We start from the raw sequence: 24,069 nt of genomic DNA, 5'->3' as shown, positions 1-24,069 counted from the left end.
CTTGTCTTTCTCCATGTCTGTCCAAGGACTGGACTTGCTCCAGCTAGATTGCAGGAATTTTACCTTCACGGAATAAAGTTTACAATAGCGTGGGGTTAAAGCCTGAGACCAGGCACCATAAGTTTAAAGTACTTGATCCTGATTGTGACCTTTTCATTTTGCTTAAGGCTAAGAATAAAAATCGCAGTTAGCATTTAAAGAAAAATAAAAGCGATATCATACAACAATCATTGACACGTACACAACGGGTATTCAACAGTTTATTTTAGCACATCACTGCACTGACAAGAAAAGTAATATACGAATAACCCATTTACAGTTTAACAGTGTTGTACAGAAATAAAACAAAAATGGCAGATGCTTGTATTCAATTTTAGCAGATAAACAATATTTATTGCATTAAAATGTGTTTTTCCAATACACTTTGTAGAAATCCTTTGATTTGTTTTCAATATCTCTACTCGCTGTCATTCAATAGAAACCATAACTGATCACTTTCAGGGAATAAAAATCTGTCTCATTACAGGACCAGGACACATGGATGCACAGCTTGTTACAGTACAGTTAGGTAGTGGTTGGCATACGGCCGAGGTATGTGTGTGAGTGGACACATCCTCAATTGTTAATTTCCCTGTAATCCAATTAACGTACTATACCTACATTTTGGCAATCCGCTGACCACTACTTGCGACTCTGCCTAAATGGATTGTAACAAACTGTTCATCTGTGTGTCCGTTATATGATCAGGTCAAACTTTTCTCCACAGGAAGTAAACAATTAAGGTTTCTGTTAAATGAACACAAGACGACAGATAAAAGCATATTGGAGACCAACTCTTCTCTATACAATTAACATTTGCCAGACTGGAATAACTTTTTAATTAGTCTAATAACAGGTTATAACGAAGTACAAATAAAGAATGCATTGTTGCTTCTAAAGAACAAGAAAAAAAAATCAAAATGTGCTAAATAAAAAAGCATGTGCTCAGAGTTATTGCAGAACATTCTTATTACAGAAAATAGTATTACAGCAGTTTGGTAATCTTAGTACAGTACATAAATGCAAGACATTCGACATAGCTGAACCTATTTACATTAAGGCTTTCAAAATTCTTAGTGTCGTTTTAAGAACATTGTACTTTAATCTTTGGATGTGGGCTAAGATTTTCTAATAGCCATGGGAAAAAAAAAAAAGTTCACCAAAAGAACTATTCTACCAATGCATTCACTGAGCCATCAAAATTCACTTCACACCAGAAGTAGATGCAAGCAGTGTAACAATGTACATTTTGCTGATATTTTCAAAAATAGGTATTAGATTAGGATTACCCCTCACTGCCATATATTTAGATATTTTAAATAACACATTCCTATTATCAGATTCTGGTTATAATTAGTACGAGACCAAGTATTTAAACCATATAACCAGTAATCACTTAACATTTTCCTTGACAAGTGGGACGGTAGGTAAGTGACGTGCTGCACACATTCTCAAAACCTGAGTTTGTTGAAAGAAAAAATAAAATATATATATTGCATTCTTTGGAGGCTTTATGACATTTATCAAAATAGCATTTCTCTAGGTTCATACGTTTTATACTGTATCATTCTTTTATCATTTGGTTGAAGATCAATTAGTAAATAACTGTTTTCCACACTCTAGGGTAAGGAATTTGTTTATGCGCATTCTCCAATGTTAGTATAGTTATACAGTTTTGTCTGCATACATTACCGTATTCTGGGTTTAGACGTGCCAGCCATTAAAATGCCCGCCGATCGGCTACATGCAGGTCACATTGCCGGTCATTTAAGTGGTTTGCTTAGACAGAGCGACTACAATTCTATGTGCACAGAACGATTATTCTACGTGCTGTCGATGACATGATATTCTAGGCGCATCTCTGGTTTACACAGGACGATGTGCTGCCAAGAACGAGAATTTTTAAGCAAGCTTAAAAATTTATCTCACCCGGAGAACGAACGTTTTGCTTGCTTATTGGGATTTTTGTAGCCGGTTTTTATAGGCCAATAGTTGGGAACAAACTTCACTAAAAATGCTTGTTCACCAATTTTTGACCAGTCTAAATGGGCACTAAAAGATGCCGTTGTATGCAACATACCATTTCCATTCCTTTAAAGGATCAACGTTATACTTATATACTTTGGTGGAGTATTATTTGAATGTAAAGTATGAGTCTCATAATAAAGATTACATTTTAGGTACTGATAGAGCAACTTTTGACATTTTACATGGGGGGGGGGGGGATTCCACTCCAATGACCTTTAGCATGAAGACATACTATAGAATCACATTGTAAGGCTTTTATATAACAAGAAAAAACAAGTAAAAAGTATCACTAACTCAGTAGAAAATTCCTATTTCTATCCACTTCTTTGGATAAGAGACAAAATTGGCAAATTTGTTTTTATAAATGGACGTTTGAACTTTCATTACATCGAAGAAGGTGGTGGGCCTTGTTCAGGATTGTCTGGTTGTGGTGGAGTGTGTAGGTTGGTTTCTTTATAGGCAAACCATGCATTTCCTGCCCACAAAATCAAATTCAAGAACCCAAAAGCCTAAAAAAAACAAAAAAAACATTTTAAATAATCAGTTTACTAAACAAATATTTATGTCATAGGGCATGCAAGGTCAATATATGTAATTTGATGCAAAAATTGAAAATCAGCTCTTAGCCAAATTAATAGTACTTGTAACCTGACCCCAACACTTTTTGTGTAGGAAATACATAAAGTGTCAATTACAGACATGTGCAGGAAAACATAGTTCAACGGCTTAAAAAAATACAGCATTTGGACTGAATGCCATATTTCTTATGTCTATTACATTCAAGTTTCCAGTAGTCACACTGGTCACTAGAGCAGAATCAGTTTTGCTTGTAACCTCGGACAGGATCCGCAGACAGCATGGGGCTAAGGGTCCATTATGTACACTTTATCTGAAAAGGAGTCAACATTTATTTTAAATGGGAAATACTCAAAAGAGAAAAACAACCTCATTTGCACTACAAGTTTACTTTCCCTTTGAAATAAATATGAAGACAATCCAAAAAGTTAGAGTAGTTTCAGATGTGGATTTTGTGGATATATACAATATAATCTATAATGAATGTTTTAGCTAAAAATAGTTTTTACAATTAGATTTCATTAAAGGGAGTCTGTGAGAAACCTTAACAATTCCAAACCATTTAGATCATCCCTTTATTATCCCAAAAGCAATGCTCCAAACAGCGAGAAATTGCGTTTTGAAGTGGCGTGTGTTTGGAACTACATTGGGGTGCGATGATGCACTCACAGGGCCTCAGACTCGCTCTGTTTTTACTGAGATATAGATATACATATGCACACGCATTATACATATCAAAGACACCAACTGCAGTGGCATGTAAAGGTTTGGCCACCCCTGGTCAAAATTACAGTTATTGTGATCAGTTAAGCTAGTTGAAGTAATCTCTAAAAAGCCTAAAGTTAAAGATAACACATTTCCCTTGTATTTTAGGCAAAAATTATAAATACATATCTATATCATCATCGTTAGGAAAGGCCAGGTGATGCAAATTTCCCAGCTTTATAAAAACCCAGCCTCCTTTAACCTTGTGCCAAAAACCAGCAGCCATGGGTTCTTCCAAGCAGCTGCATAGCACTCTAAAAATGGTGGAGGCCCATAAAGCAGGAGAAGGTCTTAAGAAGATAGCAAAGTGTTAGCAAGCTGCCCTTTCCTTGGTTTGAAATATAATTAAGAAATGCCAGTTAACAGGAACAGTGGAGGCCAAGATAAGGTCTGGAAGACCAAACAAAATTTCAGTGAGCTGCTCGTAGGATTACTAAAGCAGCAAATCAAAATTCCCCCATTGACTGCAAAAGACCTTGAAAGATTTATCAGACTCTGGAGTTGTGGTGCATTGTTCTACTGTTCAGAGACACCTGAACTACTTGGAAGAGTCATCCGAAGAAAACCTCTCCTGCTTCCTCACCATAAAATTCAGCGAATTCAGTATGCAAAAAAAAAAATCTAAACAAGCCTGATGCATTTTGCAAACAAGCCCTGTGGATCAATGAGGTTAAAATAAAATTATTTGGCCACAATGATCAGAGGTATTTGTGGAGAAAAAAAAGGGTACAGAATTTCAGGAAAAGAACATCTCACCAACCATTAAGTATGGGAATGGATCAATCATGCTTTGGTTGTGTTACAGCCAAAGGCAGGGGGAACATTTCACAGGTAGAGGAGAGAATGCATTCAATTAAATTTCAACAAATTCTTGATGCAAACATAACACCATCTGTAAAATAGCTGAAGTAGAAAAGAGGATGTTTTTTACAAATGGATAATGATCCTAAACATGTCAAAATCCACAATAGACTACCTCAAAAGGTGCAAGCTGAAGGTTTTACAATGGCCCTCACAGTCCCCTGATCTGAACATAATTAAAAATCTGTGACTAGACCTCTAAAATAGCAGGACCTAGGAATCTCATAGAACTGGAAGAATGGCTGAAAATCCCTCAAACAAGAATTGAAAGACTCTTGGCTGGCTACAAAAAGCGTTTACAAGCTGTGATACTTGCAAAAGGGGGTGCTACTATGCACTATCCATGCAGGGTCTCCAAACGTTTGCATAGGCCTATTTTCCTTTTTCTAATGTTTAAAATGTAAAAGATGAAAATATATTATTTAATTTTGCCTAATATACAAAGTAAACGTGTCATAACTTCAGGTCCTTTAGAGATCATTTCATCTTCAACTTAACTGTTCACAACAGTAATTTTGACCAGGGGCGCCCAAACTTTCACATGCCACTGTATACATAATGTACCCATGAAACAAGTTGTACTGAGTGGAGTGGTGTGTGTTTGTGTGTGGGGGGGGGGACAAAAACAATTGAAAGATGTCAAAGTTACAGTCAGCAAAATGAGATGATCGCCTACATGATGCACAATATACATACCACCGAAATGTTTAGACTTCCCATGCGCGATTCAGTATCTGGATAACACTGGAATTTTGTCATACACTCAGTTGTTGCAATATGTTCTGGGCTGGTCATGGTTTTAATATCAGTCAATCCTTTAGCCCATGCAGAGGAACTCACAAGCCACATAAAGGCAAAAATTACCGTTATGATGAAATCCTAAAACAAGATATGTTCCGTAAGTAAAATACATTTTTATTACAGAGCAGATTACACTGAAAGGCTATGTGCCCACGTTGCATTTATGAAGCAGAAAATTTCTGCTGCATAAATGCAAGTCCTCTCCCGGAAAAACGCATGCGGAATTCCGCACGCGTTTATCGCGCATTTTTCACGCGTTTATCACGCGTTTTCCACATGCGGAATTGCCTTGCGTTTTTTATGCATTGGACAAAGGCAATTCCGCTTACGGAAAAGCAAAATTAAATGACATGCTGCGGATTTTTGAACGCGGCATAAACGCTGCGGAAAAATCCGCAGCATGTGCATAGAACTTGCGGAATCCCATTGGGGACCATGGGGTGCGGATATACATGCGTTTTTCAAGCGTTTACGCTGCGGAAATTCCGCAGCATATACGCTTGAAAAATGCTACGTGGGCACACAGCCAAAGGCAACCTCTCCACAAATTTATGCTGACTAAATAAATGATGTTTACATAGCTCAAAAATGAGCTAGGAACTGAGGAAAGTCAAAGAGGCAGGTCCCCCCTGCCCCTTTGTGACCAGGCCACATTTTTCAAATATGACGTGTCACTTTATGTGACAATAACTCTGGAATGTTTCAACATATCCCAGTGATTTTGAGAATGTTTTTTCGTGACATTTTATAATAATGGTCGATATTCTTATTCATAAACACAAAACATATCAGAAATTTTACAAGTCTCTAAAAATTAGCAATTTTAAAACTTTGAACGATTATCTCTTTAATCCAGATAGTCCTACCACACAAAATAGTTAACATCCCTTACCGCATTCTCTGCTTTACATCAGCACCTTCTGTAAAATGTTCTTATATTTTGTTAGAATGTTAGAAGGTTTAAAAATCGTAGCAGTAATTTTTCAAGGAAATTTACAGAACTTTTTTTTTTTTTTTGGACAAGTTTTGAAGTGACTTTGGGGGACCTATACATTTGAAAACCCTCAGTTATATCATTTTAAAAATAGCATAGTCAAAATTGCTGTTGGGTAGTTTATTAATCCTTCTGCCGCTTTTTCAGAAGTTAATGCAAAGTGGCATGACCGGAAGGAAAAAAAAGATATTGTATTTTTACCACCTAAATGTTGCTAACTTCTGAACAGGTCACTATAGCAGGCAGACTATGGCTGTTATTTGGCCATGAATTACCATGGAAACCAGAGGGACCACACAATCGTGATCTCAGGGTGGCAATGGGTGTAAATAGAGAGTACCCACAGTCTTAGGCTATGTGCCCACGTAGCAGATTTGATGCAGAGCGTTTTTGCCCCTCTCTGGCAGAAAAAAAACGCATGCAGATTTACATGCGTTTTTTCTGCCAGAGAGAAGCGTTTTCGCATGCGTTTTTTTCAAGCAGTTTTCCAAGCAATTTTAGCATCACTTAGAAAAGTGCTTGACAAGTTGGTCACACTATATAAATCCATGCAACCGGCATGGATTTATATAGTGTGACCAAGTAATAGTTTAAAAAAAAGAATAAGAATGGTAAAAAAAAAAAAAAAAAAAAAAAAAGATTATACTCCCCTTCCGGTGTCATCTCTGCTGTGTCCGGTCACTAGCATTGCTTGCGGTGGTGTGAAGGACCTGCGGTGACGTCATTGGGTCATGTGATGGGTCACATGACTCAGTGACGTCATGGCAGGTCCTTCAAAACAGCGCGAACATTGCAAGAGACCGGACGGCGTGGACAAAACACTGGGAGAACATCGGAAGGAGAGTATAAACTTTATTTTTTATTTTAAATTCTTTTTTTTTTTTTTTTTTTTTTTTTTACAGATTCTATTGTACCCAGGTCTGGAGGAGACTCTCCTCTCCTCCAGACTTGGGAACCATCTGCACATTAGTACGCGCCAATTACGCAAGTACAGATGCAGTCTTGCGGAATTGGTGCGTTCTAATGCAAGTCAATGGCAGCGATTGCGCTGCGTGTCCGCAAAATTAATGGACATGCTGCGCATTTTTGAGTGCAACATAAACGCTGCGGAAAAATACGCAGCATGGGCACTGAAAGTGCAGAATTGCATTGGACACCATGGGGGAAGGTTTACCAAGCGTTTACGCTGCGGAAATTCCACAGCATAAACGCTTGAAAGACGCATCGTGGGCACACAGCCTTAACCATCTACATGCCATAGTCACCATTGACAGCTGCAACTAACAAGCTGAACTGCCATGGTCGGTGCCAACTCCGATCGTGACTAAAGCAGCAGGGTGTCAGCTATAGAGTACAGCTGCTGCATTTACACCTGTCGGGGATGCTGTTCACTTATATCTCAGGTCAGTTTTAAGTCGTATTGGTTGTCACTATTGGTTGTCACTATGGGCCGGGGTTAAGATGGATTTGGAAAGAGAAGGGAGATCCTTATTTAATGTGAATCCATCATAGAGACTCGCATCTATTTTGAGACAGGGGCCATCACGCAACATGGCATCCGCTAATTATTCAAGCAAATTTTACATTTAAGAAGTCAAATGGTGCTCCTTCCCTTCCGAGCCCTGCCATGCGCCGGTATTGGCTTGCTCAGAAGAAATTGCACAACAAATTTTGGGGTCCATTTTTTCCAGCTACTCTTGCAAAAATAAAAAAATTGGGGTCTAAATTAACATTTTTGTGAAAAGTGAAATGTTCATTTTTTCTTCCACATTCCAAAAATTCCTGTGAAGCACCTGAAGGGTTAATAATCTTTAATGTAGTTTTGAGCACTTTCAGGGGTGCAGTTTTTAGAATGGTGTCACTTTTGGATATTTTCTGTCATAAAGGCCCCTCAAAGTCACTTCAAATGTGATGTGGTCCCTAAAAAAAATGGTTTTATAAATTTTGTTGAAAAATTTAGAAATCGCTGGTCAACTTTTAACCCTTATAGCTCCCTAACAAAAAAAAATAAAAATGTTGGTTCCAAAATTGTGCTGATGTATAGTAGACATGTGGGAAATGTTAATTATTAACTATTTTGTGTGACATATCTCTCTGATTTAAAGGGCATAAAAATTCAAATTTTAATAATTGCAAAATTTTCGCCATATTTCCGTTTTTTCACAAATAAACGCAAGAGTTATCGAAGAAATTTTACCACTATCATGAAGTACAATATGTCACGAAAAAACAAACAAACAATCTCAGAATCAGGGGGATCCGTTGAAATGTTCCAGAGTAATTACCTCAAAGCGACAGTGGTCAGAATTGTAAAAATTGGCCTGGTCATTAACGTGCAAACTACCCTTCGGGGTAAAGGGGTTAAACGGCAAACATCAAAGTAGATCGCAGACACATGCTAGTGCTATTTTTTTGCTGTGATTCTCCAAAGTTGTAACAAATATGTATTGTTATAGCCATGAGGTTCAAAAACACAATTTTTGCTGCAATTTTAATAACCTTTGCAAAAACAGTGTTTTTGCCATAACTTTGGAAAACTGCAATAAAAAAAAAAAAGCCAAATCCCACACATTACCACCGCAATGCACTTACATGTGATCGCAATCAAAGAACTAGCATTTATACATCATGTATACTTAGCATTTGCTTTCTGAAGCCCAGCTCTTTCCCATCTTTTCACATGGGCACAATCTCACTACTGCCCATCACCTTCCACAAGCCTCAATCAAAATGTGCCTTCATTCATATAAAGGGATAGTATAAAAGCAGTAAGGCTATGTGCCCACGATGCAGAAATGCTCAGGATTTTTTCCTGAGCGTTTCTGCATCTCCCTGGCAGAAAAAAAACGCATGCGGATTGTACATGCGTTTTTCCTGCCAGGGACAAGCGGATGTGAAGCGTTCTTCACTTGCATTTCCGCATGTGGGTTGTCAAGCGCTTTCCAAGCGATTTTAGCATCACTTGGAAAGTGCTTGTCAACTTGGTCACACTATATAAATCCATGCAACCAGCATGGATTTATATAGTGTGACCGAAAGAATGGTAAAAAATAAAATATATACTTACCCTCTGATGGCCCCCGATGTCTTGTTTCCCTCCGTTCTCCCTAGCCGGCAGCGGTACACTGAAGGACCTGCCGACGTCAGCGTCGCGTGACCAGTCACATGACTATGACGTCAGCGCAGGTCCTTCAGTCCATCGCTAACTGCCGGCAAGTGAAGAGAAGGACACCGGGGGCCGCCAGAAGGTAAGTATATATTTATTCTCTCTTTTTTTTTTTTTTTTTTTACAGTTTTCTATGGTACCCAGGTCCAGAGGAGAGTCTCCTCTCCTCTAGACCTGGGTACCATCCGCACATTGGAACGCGTGGAATGCGCATCTACATATGCAGTGATGCGTAATCCATGCGGATTATCATTGGGGAACATGGCAGGCCTTCTACCATGCGTTTTTGTAAGCGTTTCTGCAGCATTTTTGCCACTGCGGAAACGCTTAAAAAACGCATCGTGGGCACACAGCCTAAATCGATGACTGATGTGTCTGACAGGCTGCTGCATACCTGTACATTCATAGCAGCCTGTCAATCACAGCAGTAAGAGAGAAAGTCTTTCTGAATGTTCATAACGATAATTTTCTTTTTGCGCCATTTTGGCTAACAAGAATACAAATAAGCCACTGTGCTTACAGCACAAATATTCAGAGTAGTAAGTTAAAAATCAGTTTAAGATTGCATAATACAATTTGTGGTTTTGAAAAAGGTATAAGGAATGGTAAGAAAATACACTTCTGAATGCAAAGCTTACTTACCACTAACATCCATCATATAATCCAAGCAGCAATAAGAAGAACGTAGATAATTAGTTTCCTTTATGGTATGTGACTTCGGAGAGCACCAAACACAAAATCAAGGAGAAAAACAAAAAAAAACAAAGCTAATCTCCCAACATCCTCTTGTTTCCCAAGTGCCTATTGCACGTTATGTTGACATTAGTGCTTGGGAATATATGAAGAAATTTCCTAACAATCCTGTGCTAGGCTGTAGATCAGTGATTAGCTCTGTTGCTTTGCAGCGTTGGGGTTCAAATCCCACCAAGGACAACACCTACAAGGAGTTTGTATGTTCTCCTCGTGTTTGGTGGGTTTCCGCCAAGTAATCTGCTTTCCTTCCACACTCCAAGGATATACTGATAGGACATTTAGATTGTGAGCCCCAATGGGGACTACAATGTCTGTAAAGCTTTGTGAAACTAATAGCACTATATAAGAAAAAAAATCTAAATGCAGCAAGAGTCTCTCCTCCCATCTAGTCTGTCTTTAGAAAGTCACAAGGGCTGCACGCCCTATGAACAACATGTAGGCTTTAGAAACATGGAAAAAAAATCCTCCAAGCTTACACAATGTGCCCAAATTTATCAGCATTTCATTTTTTATTATTCAATTCTCAGTTTACTGAACATAGCTTCACCTTTGGCAGTCTACATATTCAGAGGCTGTATGGCAGGCCTTGAAAGATTATAAGCACGATTGTATGAACAGGACCACTCATTGCTTAGTTGCCGATAAAGCAATATAAATGACAGGTACAACGAAATAACCTATTCAGCCTAAAGGGTTAGTTCCAACTTCTACACTCATGGCAAGTCCACAGGATGTGCCATAAATGGATGACAGATACAGGTCCCAATCTTGGACCTATTTAAACCACTGTCAGGAGAAGAGTCTCTCTCCATTTATTTCTATGGGAGCTCTGATAACTGCCAACTCACACAAGATATAAAAGTTGGTTTGTCGAGTTCACAAGGGAAAGAAGCGTGTGTCACTTGCTCCTTTACAGATATTGCTATAGGAATAAAAGGGTTTTTGAAGAACTGTCAATAATCTGGGGGATCCACACCTTTATGATACTATCAATTGGACTGCAGATGATTAAACCTCCATTCATCCCACATGGTCTATCCTGATTCGGAGTTTAGGCTACTTAGACATCACATAACATTTTCAATTTGGATACAGACTTTTTGTCAAAAGTTGAAGTGGAGCTCGAAGAAAGGAATAGCTCTTGAGGAAAGCAGTGGGCTGACAAGGGGATACTCTAATAATTAGTAGAACATGTTTCTTTGTACATGTATAATCCTTAAAATCAGGTATCCAAGAGGGATAACAATCATCTACAATAAGAACTATGAAACTAACCGCAGTTTACAATCTCTCAATGTTACTACAATTGCACTGCAAACTTGTAAAAAATGTCCTCTGCAACCAGGGCTGTGGAGTCGGTAAGCCAAACCTCTGACTCCAACTCCACGACCTAACACATGGCTCATATTTAAGTGATAAATTTACTGTAGCACAGATTCATCTCAGCTAAAAGTCTAGACCCTTAGATCAGGAATAGGACAGACATTTATAGGACATTTCATAACTTTCCCAAATTCTTATGAAAAAATATTCCCCACAAACTGCATTGAACTACTGTACCCAATTTATTATATATTTTAGGAGTTGGAGTAGATCCACTTTATACCGACTCAGATTCCACCAAAATGGACACCGACTCCACAGCCCTGTCTGCAACAAATCGTGTCGTTCGTACAAATATGGCTAAAGCCAGGTTCAGTATTTCACATCAGTATTTGTAAGCCAAAATCAGGAGAGGAGCAATCAGAGGAAAAGCATAACAAACATATCACCACGTCTGCATTTTTCACCCACTCCTGGTTTTAGCTTACTAATGGCGATGTGAAACACTGAATGTGGCCTAAGGCCCTTTTCTGTAGTGGGCCTAGAGGTTACACCCGAATCCCTCTAACAGGATTCTGACAAAACCGTAACGGGAACTAAACACTGAAATCAACTGTTTTTTTTTTCTGAAAAAGTCTATAATTTCAGATGGGCAAAAATGTGTGGTCTGCTAACTTTCTGTGACAGTCTTAAAACACAGACACTAAGAAAATAAAAACAAACCACAAACTGAGTTCAAGTGGGGATCCTGGGGGAGATCCTCGAATGCTGTGCAGAAATGCAGTGTGAAAAGGGGCTTAGAGAACCGCCATTAACTGGTAACAATCAATGAACAAAAATAATTACCCCTGCACAGACTCAAGTTCAATTTGAACTATAATTGATGGCTGAAATATTTCTCGTACGTTACTATAAGTATGTATTTTGCCCATGGATACAAGATACAGGAATGGTTCTATTATCTTATAGTAGTCAGTGACCAACATAATTGCACTGTACATGGAATTTCAGTATTACATAATTTATGCAAAATACTTACAATTAATGGCAGTTTGCTAGGGTTCTGGTAAAGATGCCTGAATCCAAGATACACGACAAGAGCACCAATACAGTAAAGAAAAGCAAGAGCTGCAATTGTAACATAAAATTCAGCCGAGGAAGAAAAATCACCACGAAGGTGCCATTCTTTCAATAGTTCTCCACAGAAGTTTTCTTTGACTCCAACAAATTTGACATTATTTAACCTAACGGCAAAACATAAGTAAAATGAGTATTGCATTTATATCGATATACAAAGACATGCATAATATTGATAAGTTTCTTATCGTCTTACAACCTACTGTATATATTCCGGATTAACCCTTTCCCAGCTTGGAAATGTTATACTTTTTGGTTTTGTAACTGCTTAAGTCCTCCTCTTCCGAAAGCCATAAAAAGTTTAATTTTTCCATACGCAGCCGTATGAGGACCTATTTTTTTTTTTTTTGATGGACGAGTTGTAGTTTTTTTAATCTTAAGTCAGTGGTGGGGAACCTCAGCCTTGCGAGCAGTTTACGGCCGTCGGGTAGATTCCCGGGGACCACAGTGCATGGCCCGGTACCAGTATTTTGACAGCCGCCGGCCCATTAATTTCTTCTTCCTCTGTGAGCACACGCATGCAGCATTTACTACTGAACGTTGAGGCGCGTGCAATGAAAGATTATGTCCTCACATCAGTGCCAGCGTCAGGATGTAATTTGGCTGTGGAGCTAGCACGCAAGGTGTACGGCCCCCGAAGGATGGTATACACATCCAAATGGCTCGTGGCATAAAAAGATTCCCCTCCCCTGGTTAGTAGAAGTAGTGAGAAACAAATTTAGAAATTTTTCTAAATGAAAATAAAAATTTTCAAGCATCAACATTTTCCAAGATCCGTAAGGTTTTCACTTTTAAAAAGCAAGTCTATTGAGCTACTTTTGGGGTAGATACGATGGTCGGATTCCATTTATTGCGTCTGAGTTGTGGAGACAGGCTGCAGTATTGGAGTTTCAATATTTCAGTATTTTTTCCTCATTTCGAAGTTTACTGATTGATCAAAATATTTAATTAAACCAGATTTATGGACACCGTAATACCACCCATGTTTTTTTCCCCTTTATTGTTAATGTGGGAGAGGCGCAGGGTGATTCACATTTTTTCCCCCACTTTTTTAATTACCTTAGGGTATTTTACTGCGATAGTCTAATCACTTGAACCGTGGGTACGGAAAGTGTTCAGACCCCTTTAAATTTTCACTCTTTGTTTCATTGCAGCCATTTGGTAAATTCTAAAAAGGTCATTTTTTTTTCTCATTAAAGTACACTGTGCACCCCATCTTGACTGAAAAAAAAAAACAAATGTAGAACTTTTTCGCAAATTTATTAAAAAAGAAAAACTGAAATATCACATGGTCGTAAGTATTCAGACCCTTTGATCAGACACTCATTTAAGTCACATGCTGTCCATTTCCTTGTGATCCTCCTTGAGATGGTTCTACTTCATTGGAGTCCAGCTGTGTTTAATTAAACTGATAGGACTTGATTTGGAAAGGCACACACCTGTCGATATAAGACCTCACAGCTCACAGTGCATGTCAGAACAAATGAGAATCATGAGCTCAAAAGGAACTGCCCAAGGAGCTCAGAGACATAACTGTGGCAAGGCACAGATCTGGCCAAGTTTACAAAAGAATTTCTGCATTACTCAAGGCTCCTAAGAGCACAATGGCCTCCATAATCCTTAAATGGAAGACGTCTGGGACCACCAGAAGTCTTCCTAGACCTGGCCGTCTAGCCAAACTGAGTAATCGTGGGAGTAGAGCCTTGGTGACAGAGGTAAAGAAGAACCCCAAGATCACTGTGGATGAGCTCCAGAGATGCAGTAGAGAGATGGGAGAAAGTTCCACAAAGTCAACTATCACTGCAGCCCTCCACCAGTTGGACCTTTATGGCACAATGGCCCGAAGGAAGCCTCTCCTCACTGCAAGACATATGAAAGCCCGCATAGAGTTTGCTCAAAAACTCCCAGACTATGAGAAATAAGATTCTCTGATCTGATGAGACGAAGATAGAACTTTTTGGTGAGAATTCTAAGCGGTATGTGTGGAGAAAACCAGGCACTGCTCATCACCTGCCCAATACAATCCCAACAGTGAAACATGGTGGTGGCAGCATCATGCTATGGAGGTGTTTTTCAGCTGCAGGGACAGGATGACTGGTTGCAATTGAAGGAAACATGAATGCGGCCAAGTACACAGATATCCTGGATGAAAACCTCTTCCAGAGTGCTCTGGACCTCAGACTTGGCCGAAGGTTCACCTTCCAACAAGACAATGACCCTAAGCACACAGCTAAAATAAAAGGAGTGGCTTCAGAACAACTCTGTGACCATACTTGACTAGCCCAGCCAGAGTCCTGACCTAAACCCAATTGAGCATCTCTGGAGAGACCTGAAAATGGCTGTCCACCAACGTTCACCATCCAACCTGACGGAACTGGAGAGGATCCCCTAATCCAGGTGTGAAAAACTTGTTGCATCATTCCCAAGAAAACTTATGGCTGTACTAGCTCAAAAGGGTGCTTCTACTCAATACTGAGCAAAGGGTCTGAATACTTATGACCATGTGATATTTTAGTTCTTTTTTTAAAACATTTACAAAAATTTCTACATTTGTTTTCTTCAGTCAAGATTTACCAAATAGCTGTAATGAAACAGAGTGAAAAATTTAAAGGGGTCTGAATACTTTCCGTACCCACTGTATGAACTACAATACCACAACTTTGCAGTGTATAGTAAAAATCACGGTCTTCAATGAAGCCCAGCCACATGTTGGTCTTCACAGAAGCCTTTGGCAGGCCCCATGACAACTCATCGGCACCACACACTCATATTCCGCGGGAAAAGAGATGAGCATGTGGAATGTCACGCTCCTGGTCCACGTGCGTTAAATGAAATTGTCAGAGATTAACATCTGCACTTAAGGAGTTACATAGACCAACAAAAGGAAAAAGGAGGCACGAAAGGTTTCTCAAAAAGTCTAAATATATTAAAATACAAAGGTTAGCATATAATGCAAGGTCTATAAAAAAGACAAACAGGCAAACAGCAAGAGTATTTAAAAAAAAAAAAAAACACCTTACCATGAGATAAAACTATATAGACTGATGACAATATGCACATATATATGCCCACAATAAATTAAGTAACGGTAAAAAGTCAAAAAGGTCATAATAGAAGCATAGTGGAATATATAAAATAGTAACACATTTATGTTTGCATAAATTGCATCTTAAGTATAGGAATATGGATAAAATAGCCAGGAAAAATGGAGAGGAGCATACAATATACTTATGTAAATAGTCCATAGGCTATAAGTAGATATAGCTATACATTGCATCCAAAGAAGGGAGAGCTCACTGAATTGAATAGGTTCATGGTAGTAATCCCTATAACACTCACATGTAAAGCAGAGTAATAGATGTGCGTCCCCATGACCCAACGGACGTTTCACTCTCTTTGTCAGGGGATGCGCTCTGACGAAGAAAGCATGAAAAGCGAGTAATTTTGAATGTTATTGCATGGACTATGACCAATGGAAAAGACCAGGAATGATGTTCTGGTCACTACGGCCCAGTAGAAAGATTGATACGCACATATGTTACACGCACTGCAACTGAAGTTCATCCATGATGCAGCCAAAAATCACACCATTCTCCTTGTCTTCAAAATTAAAGGAGTTGTCCCACAAACAAAAGTTGATTTTAATCAATCGATCTTGGAATAATAACAATTTCCACAATTGGATGTGTTTAAATAAAACATTCCTGTGCTGAGATAATCTTATAAACGTTCCCCTGCTGTGTATTGCGTAGTGGCTGTGTCTGACCGTACAGGGATATGGTCTGATCATACCACACCTCCTGGGCAGTAATATATAGACATTATAGCACAGGATCACAACTGATTCTTTCTGTGAGGTAAAACATTTCTCTGCCTGTTTTTAAACAATGTTTTACATCAAACTAAGAATCATTCGTGATCCCGTGCTGTCCTGTCTGTATACTCTTTTGCTTCCTCCCCTGCCCAGGAGATGTGGTATGATCAGACCATGTTCCTGTACGGTCAGACACGACCACTACACAGTATACAGCAGGGGCACATTTATAAGATTATCTCAGCACAGGAACATTTTATTTAAACACATTTAATTGTGAAAGTTATTATTATTCCAAGATCTATGTATTAAAATAAACTTGTTTGTGGGAAAACCCCTTTAACTTCAGCTAAAAGCATCTTTATTATTAATGGTCATGCGATAAACTGATATTTAGTGCTAAAACAGAGGTCTTAAAAAGTAAAATGGCTTTTTAGTTGTTGTCAACTTAGATAAGTGCCAATCTCCATATTGGCACGATCTTGGCCACATCGCAGACACAACACCATGAGTGAATACAGTAAGATAGAACTGAGTAGCCCCGTCCATTTCTCTTAGAACAGCCTGAATTCAACAAGGTCCTGTCAACATTCCTTAGAGATTCTGTTACTTGCTGACATAAAAGCAACACACTGCTGCTGAATAATGGTGCACGTCTATGGTTCTACCAGATCCCAAGATCTGCTCTACTGCAATGACTATACAACCCAATTACCTTACCACACCATTAGGCCACCAGCAGCACAACCATTAACACGGGACAGGGTAGATCCTTGTGGTTTATACCAAATTCTCACATTATATGAAATAGAGACTTGCCAGGTAAGGTTATTTTTTTTTCCAAAAATGTAACCATTTTTTACCTCAACCTGTTCTTAAATAGGGTGTTTTTTTTTTATTTTTTTTTAATAAAATCAGCTTCTGACAATCTGATTGTCATTTTTTTTATTCTATTTTTAAAGGGAATTTGTCACCCCCCTGGGAGATATCAGACCTCTAATATGGGCATACAGGTTATAGAAAAGTAAATCTATACATACCTGTATGGCCCACAGTAGAGGTCTGATTACAGAGAAATGTGTTTTTATCAACTCAGTTTTGCACAGGCTTGGCGTCCGCCGGACTCCAAGAAATCCCCGCCTATGTGCTTATTTATCATATCCCACCCAAACCCCTGCACATCACAAGGCCCTGTGACGTGTACTGGTCTCCCTCACCTCCCGGGTATTGTTTCCCCCTGGCCCCGTCTGCTTGTGCTCTGCACCGCAGGGATTTATTGCGCAGGAAGTCACTGACAGATGGGGCTGGGTGGAAACAAAGCGCGCTCTATGTGAGCGGCACTTTGCGCATTCCCGGGAGGTGAGGGAGACCAGTGCACATGCAGGGGGTGGGGGGGGTGATATGGTAAGTAAACACATAGGCGGGGATTTCGGGGGATTACTAAGAAGATAGGCGGGGATTTCCTGAGATCCGGGGGACGCCAAGCCTGTGCAAAACAGAGTTGATAAAAACACATTTCTCAACAATCAAACCTCTACTATGGGCCATACAGGTATGTATAGATTTACTTTTCTATACCACGTATGCCCATGTTAGAAGTCTGATATCTCCCAGGGGGTGACAGATTCCCTTTAACTATAGGAGAATTTATACATGCTCTGTTCTCAGCAAAGGTATGCAGGGACGGGGCGAGTTCTCGCCATCATCTTTTGTAAACTGTAAATCCTTTGCTTTCTGCCTAAAGCTTTATCAAAGGAGATCACACCTCACACGGTAATCCTGCCTGTAAGACTACTGGGAAAAAAAACAACCTTTAAAAACAGAACAGGCGATGACAACCTACTATGAAGCTCAGACATCCGTTCAAAAAATATCCAGGCTTAGCACTGAATACATTGGCAAGCTGGCCATTTTTTGTTTTAGTGCTTCTAGCTGTGCACAACAGGTGACATGATAAATTTTTTCTGTGGGTGGTTAGGATTCATATTTTGGAGAAGGGGGTGGGCGAGTTCCTAGTTTTACAACATAAAAACACTTAGGAAAATAAAAAGGTTATGGCTTATGAAATGCAACAGCGCAGCATTTTTCTGTATTTCCATCAGCAGAGTTGTAGCATGGCCTATTTTTTGAAAAGTTTAAACTTTAATTGGCATGATTTTCAGGTCTTTTACAACTGGGCTTATTGTCAAGTCTCTCCCTATTTAGGTGTACGAGGCGGCTGTGCAGATACTTCTATCTGTTTCAGTTCTTCTCAAAACTAGTGTTGAGCATTCCGATACTGAAATATCGGGTATCGACCGATATTCGCGGTATCGGAGTTCCGATACTTTTAGAATATCCATTACTAACCTGGGCTTGATGTCAGCTGGCATTATAAGCTGACATCAACCCCAGCCCTATTACCCCACTGCCACCGCTACAGGGCAGTGGGAAGAGCGAGGCTAAGTGCCAGAATTGGCACATCCTATGGATGCGCCATTTCTGGGGCGGCTGACGGCTGGTGTTTCTAGCCTGGGAGGGGGCCAATATTCATGGCACCCTTCCTGGGCTATTAATATCAGCCCCCAGCTGTCTGCCTAGCCTTTGCTAGCTATTAAAATAGGGGGGACCCTACGTCATTTTTTTGGGGGGTCCCCCATTTTAATAGCTAGTAAAGGCTAGGTATTCAGCTGGGGGCTGATATTAGTAGCCTGGGAAGCTCCGTGGGTATTACCCCCTTCCCAGGCTTCAAACATCTGCCCCAGCCGTCTGCTTAACCTCCGCTAGAGACTAAAATTATAGGGAACCCCACGCCAATTTTTTTCTTAATAAATCCTTTATTTTAACACTAAATGACAAGTACAGTAATCAACACTGTCACTGTACTTCTTATATGTGACTGACATGTTTCTATCTATCTAATCTATGTGTGATTCTCTATTCTTTCTATTCTAAATTGTCGGGTACCGCTGCTGAATTGCCGGCCGGCTTTTTTAAAGAGACGGTGCATGAAAACACATTTATTTTAATAAATCCTTTACACTAAATGACAAGTACAGTAACCAACACTGTCGCTGTACTTCATATATATGTGACTGACATGTTTCTATCTATCTAATCTATGTGTGATTCTCTATTCTGTCTGTTATAAATTGTCGGGTACCGGTGTATGCCGCTGCTGAATTGCCGGCTTTTCGTGTAATACATTCTACATTATTCTTAGTTGTTTTCCTTCATGTAGAATTAACCTACAAGGAAAGAAAGGGTTTATTTTTATTCCGATATTTGTGTCCCATTGACTTGCATTGGTTTCCGGTATCGGAATCGGCGATATCCGAAATTTTTTGGGTATCGGTCCGATCCAATATTTCCTGATATCGGAAGGTATCGCTCAACACTACTCAAAACTAAAAATGTTGTGCAAGTCCAAGAGTCACATCCCAACAATAAAGCAAATTTACCCACGTTTGGACCCCGAGAGCGTCATAGGCTATGTTGTGAGGTGAAATTTTAACCCTGCGCGTTCCAATTCACCAAACAATTTTGCCCCTATCTACATAATGGGGAAAAAGTGAAAGGAAAAGTCTTGGAGGCAAATTCACAGCTGCCACATGTGAACAAGGGAGAATTAAAGAATGAGAGCGATGGCACCAAACAGTATATACCGTACAATTGCTAAGGTGGGGCTCCGACATGGGATGCTCATACTCACCACACACGGGGATATGAACACACACACAAAATGTGCCACACAGTACCACGTGCTTGAACACATATACCACCCTCAGCACACACAAAACTCATCTCACAAAGATTTATCAGGCTGCCAATAGCAACCAATCACAGCTCAGCTTCTATTTTGCTACAGTTAATTAATCTGAGCTGTGATTGGTTAATATAGGCAACAAAGGACATTCTCAGTATAACAAAGCTTGTGTAAGGTAATAAGATGTCAGTTAGAGTGTGTTGGTGGTGGAAAGGCCGATGTCATTCACATTACTTCTATGTGAGAGGATATAGAAACTGCCAGTTACAGACTATTTTTACCACAATAATGCCTCATAAGAAAAGGAATTTCATGGCACGAATGTCAGCTGATGCGAAAAGAAAAGCTGCATTACGGGCCAATGAAAAATGTGAAGACCGAGAAACAAGGCTGACACATGACAACAGCAGCTGCTTCCTCAAGAGCCAATGAACTTTCTGAGCAGAGGGAAGTGAGGCTTGCAGACAAGAGAACAAGAGCTGCTTCCTCAAGGGCCAATGAACTTTCTGAGGAGAGGGAAGCAAGGCTTGCAGATATGAAAACAAGAGCTGCTTCCTCAAGAGCCAATGAACTTTCTGTGGAGAGGGAAGCGAGGTTTGCAGACATGAAAACAAGAGCTGCTTCCTCAAGGGCCAATGAACTTTCTATTTGTTTTTGGGTTTTGTGTGGAGAATAAATTTTTGTTAACACATTCTATTTTGCTAACAGCAGTTATTAACGCGGGCGAAGCAGGGTAGTACAGCTAGTTATATATATAATCCACCATGGACACGAGCCCTCAGCTTGAGGCTGTCCCTAGAGCACTCGCAAGACATTATATGCACACGTCACAGCTGGCAAACACACAATACCAGTCAGATATTACTTACCTAAAAGGATACCCAAATGAGGCTACAATAGTTATGTTTTCAGTCTTATTGCAGGACAAAACTAGACTGGTTTTTCCACTGTATCCACCACAAGTAGCAAACGAGAAGATTGAAAAGAACTATACAGAAAAAAAAACACCTTGCATTATCAAGTTATACAGGAATCTTTTAACGTAATTGCTAGCAAAGAGGCAAGTCCTAGGGAATTATCAATACAATACCCAACAAATAGAGCAGGACCTACATTTATCTCAGTAGACTGCCAAAATGTACGATAACTCAAATAGAGATAAAAAACAGAAAATAAGTCCATGAGCAAATTGGACAAAAGGAGAAACAAATGGGTAAGCCACAAATAGCAGCCAGAATCCAATGGAATAATTAAAGAGATTGTCCACCACTATATCATTGATGACCTATCCTTATCCGACAAATGACACCCCTGATCAGTTGTTCTCGGTGTTGGCGGCTGGAACTGCTCTGTCTTCTGGTAGTGGCCACAACGGGGTACTGCACATACACCTCCTATTGATTTGAATTGGAGAATGTGTAGTACCCTGCTGCAGCCACTACCAAAAGACAGAGCAGCTTCGCAATCCAGCAGTTTCTGCTGGTGGCTACAGACACCAAAAACAGATGACTGGTGGGGGTGCCGGGAGTGGGAGTCGGACTCCAACTGATTAGGCATCGGTGACTTATCCCAAGGATAGGTCACCAATGAAAAAGTAGTGGACAACCTCTAAGGATAAAATCTATTTTATAGTCAGAAAAAAAAATCTGAGAATTACATGATGACTAGCTCAGGATGCCAGATATAAAGAGTTATACCCAGAAATCAAAGACTATGTAGACAGACTTAGCAGATAAAATAAATAAGCTCAGCCACCCAGAAAAGTAAAGATGCCCATTTCCCAAAATGTTTCTTCGACCCCACCAGACGAAGCAGTTGCAAAATCTGCGGTGGGTCTTTCAGCTATTTTTTTCTCTACTCCCAGAGAACAAGTTTAAAGGGAATCTGTCACCAGGTATTTGCCACCTAATCAGGGAGCAGCATAATGTAGAGACAGAGATCCTGATTCCAGTGATCTATCTGCAGGACTGCTTTCTGTAGTCTTAATAAAATCACAGCTTTACAAGTAAGAGATCATTAGTGGACTAGTAAACCTGCTGCCGTGTAGCCAACCAGGCGGCTTTCTGCCTATGCAGTGTAAATGGTCAGAAACCTGCCAATCAGTGGTGTGGGCTGGATTAGTAGATCTGCAGCAGATAAAACAGTAATTTTATCAAATTACAGAATTAGGGTCTCTGCCCCTACGTTATACTGCTCTCAGATGGGGAAGCAAAAAACCTGGTGACAGATTCCCTACAATTTCTTCCTAGGTGCTTAACAGCACATCTGCCCTGGCCCAGTGTTGGGGGCGCCTCGGTAGCCCAGTGGTGGGGCCTGCCCCCTGTCTAGGAGCTGCAGCAGTTCATTTCCTGCTGTACAGTTCTGCATCTCAGCTGAGACCCTGCCCAGATCCCAGCTGCCCGGTCACTGAAGGGTTACACCGTGGCGCTGCCCCGGGCCATGCAGCAGACGCCGGCCTGTGACAGCGGCTCCACCCATATTGGCACATAGCTGGAGCCAGCGCCCTGCACACCCGGCTCCTGAGTGCGGCTGCAGGGCTGGGGCCTTCTGTCACAGCGGAGGGTGTGCCCCTATCACAGCTCCCTATCACTCACCCACTCCAGAACCTTGATGAAGCCCAGCGGCTCCTTTAACGGGCTGAAGTTCAGCTGCAGGCCCGACATTTTCTGTAACGGCAGAAGGCAGGACGTTAGTGAGAGCGGGACTGTACAGAGCTCGCGCCGGAAAACGGACGGCGGCCTCCTGTCCTACCTGAGTCAGGCTGTTCATTTGTGACGTCAGGCCAACACCTCCCCGGGGAGGGAAAAGCGCAGAAGACCAGGCAGAGCACCACCCAGAACTGCGCACACAGCCCCGCCCTGCTACTGCTACGTCACCGGCAGGGTCTACCCCAGCTGTGACTGGTCGGTGCAGCCGTACGGTCCTGTTCAGCCTGCTCTGACCGCGGCAGCCTCAGTGTCAGCTCCTGGATCTCCTGCAAGAGTGTCTGCGCGACGGGGGCGTGGACTGAGCAGCACAATGGCGGCCAGGACCACGCCCCTAGACTCCGCCCACTGTCACATGCTCCGTAACGGTAACAGCTGTCGCTTCCTGTCAGCCGGCTGCGCAACACATGACGGTCAGGTGACGTCCACGTCGCCACTGCATTCTTTGTGTAGAAGGCTGGGGTAAAGATATGCTTTGTTCCAGTGTCAGAGCTTTCATTTCTGCCAAGGGAATGTGTCTCTTTTGCACAGGGACCAGTCCTAGTCTTACATGGGCGGCCACAGTGCACTGAGGTGGCTCCATACACAGCTCTGCGCCACAGTGCACTGAGGTGTCTCCATACACAGCTCTGCTCCACAGTGCACTGAGGTGGCTCCATACACAGCTCTGCTCCACAGTGCACTGAGGTGGCTCCATACACAGCTCTGCTCCACAGTGCACTGAGGTGGCTCCATACACAGCTCTGCTCCACAGTGCACTGAGGTGGCTCCATGCACAGCTCTGCTCCACAGTGCACTGAGGTGGCTCCATACACAGCTCTGCTCCACAGTGCACTGAGGTGGCTCCATACACAGCTCTGCTCCACAGTGCACTAAGGTGGCTCCATACACAGCTCTGCTCCACAGTGCACTGAGGTGGATCCATACACAGCTCTGTTCCACAGTGCACTGAGGTGGCTCCATACACAGCTCTGCTCCACAGTGCACTGAGGTGGCTCCATACACAGCTCTGCTCCACAGTGCACTGAGGTGGCTCCATACACAGCTCTGCTCCACAGTGCACTGAGGTGGCTCCATACACAGCTCTGCTCCACAGTGCACTGAGGTGGCTCCATAAACAGCTCTGCTCCACAGTGCACTGAGGTGGCTCCATAAACAGCTCTGCTCCACAGTGCACTGAGGTGTCTCCATACACAGCTCTGCTCCACAGTGCACTGAGGTGGCTCCATAAACAGCTCTGCACCACAGTGCACTGAGGTGGCTCCATACACAGCTCTGCTCCACAGTGCACTGAGGTGGCTCCATACACAGCTCTGCTCCACAGTGCACTGAGGTGGCTCCATACACAGCTCTGCTCCACAG

The 24,069-nt window shown here is 41.2% G+C and overlaps 1 protein-coding gene across 1 annotated transcript; it reads right to left on the bottom strand.

Annotated features, from left to right (window-relative positions):
• Positions 1 to 247: 247 nt before the first annotated feature.
• Positions 248 to 23,042, bottom strand: SYPL1 (synaptophysin like 1). The gene is made up of 6 exons (XM_073652226.1): positions 22,754 to 23,042; positions 22,597 to 22,668; positions 20,872 to 20,990; positions 12,346 to 12,550; positions 4,966 to 5,148; positions 248 to 2,576 (listed from the first exon to the last, which is right to left on the bottom strand). Exons 1-6 carry the CDS (start codon positions 22,769 to 22,771, stop codon positions 2,451 to 2,453), a joined length of 723 nt encoding a protein of 240 aa, XP_073508327.1. The 5' UTR covers positions 22,772 to 23,042; the 3' UTR covers positions 248 to 2,450.
• Positions 23,043 to 24,069: the final 1,027 nt, after the last annotated feature.

The sequence above is a fragment of the Phyllobates terribilis genome, unplaced genomic scaffold (genome assembly GCF_046119375.1).
Source record: "Phyllobates terribilis strain yellow unplaced genomic scaffold, ASM4611937v1 Scaffold_11__3_contigs__length_659146591, whole genome shotgun sequence".
Lineage (NCBI taxonomy): Eukaryota > Metazoa > Chordata > Amphibia > Anura > Dendrobatidae > Phyllobates > Phyllobates terribilis.
This window is presented reverse-complemented; position numbering and strand designations above follow the sequence as displayed.

Excerpts from the sequence above, each read along its gene's own strand:
- SYPL1 (XM_073652226.1), bottom strand. Across the intron at positions 12,551-20,871 it reads TCATTTGGGTATCCTTTTAG|GTTAAATAATGTCAAATTTG; the intron begins GTAAGTAATATC and ends TTTTGCCGTTAG. Across the intron at positions 2,577-4,965 it reads GAAGTCTAAACATTTCGGTG|GCTTTTGGGTTCTTGAATTT; the intron begins GTATGTATATTG and ends TGTTTTTTTTAG.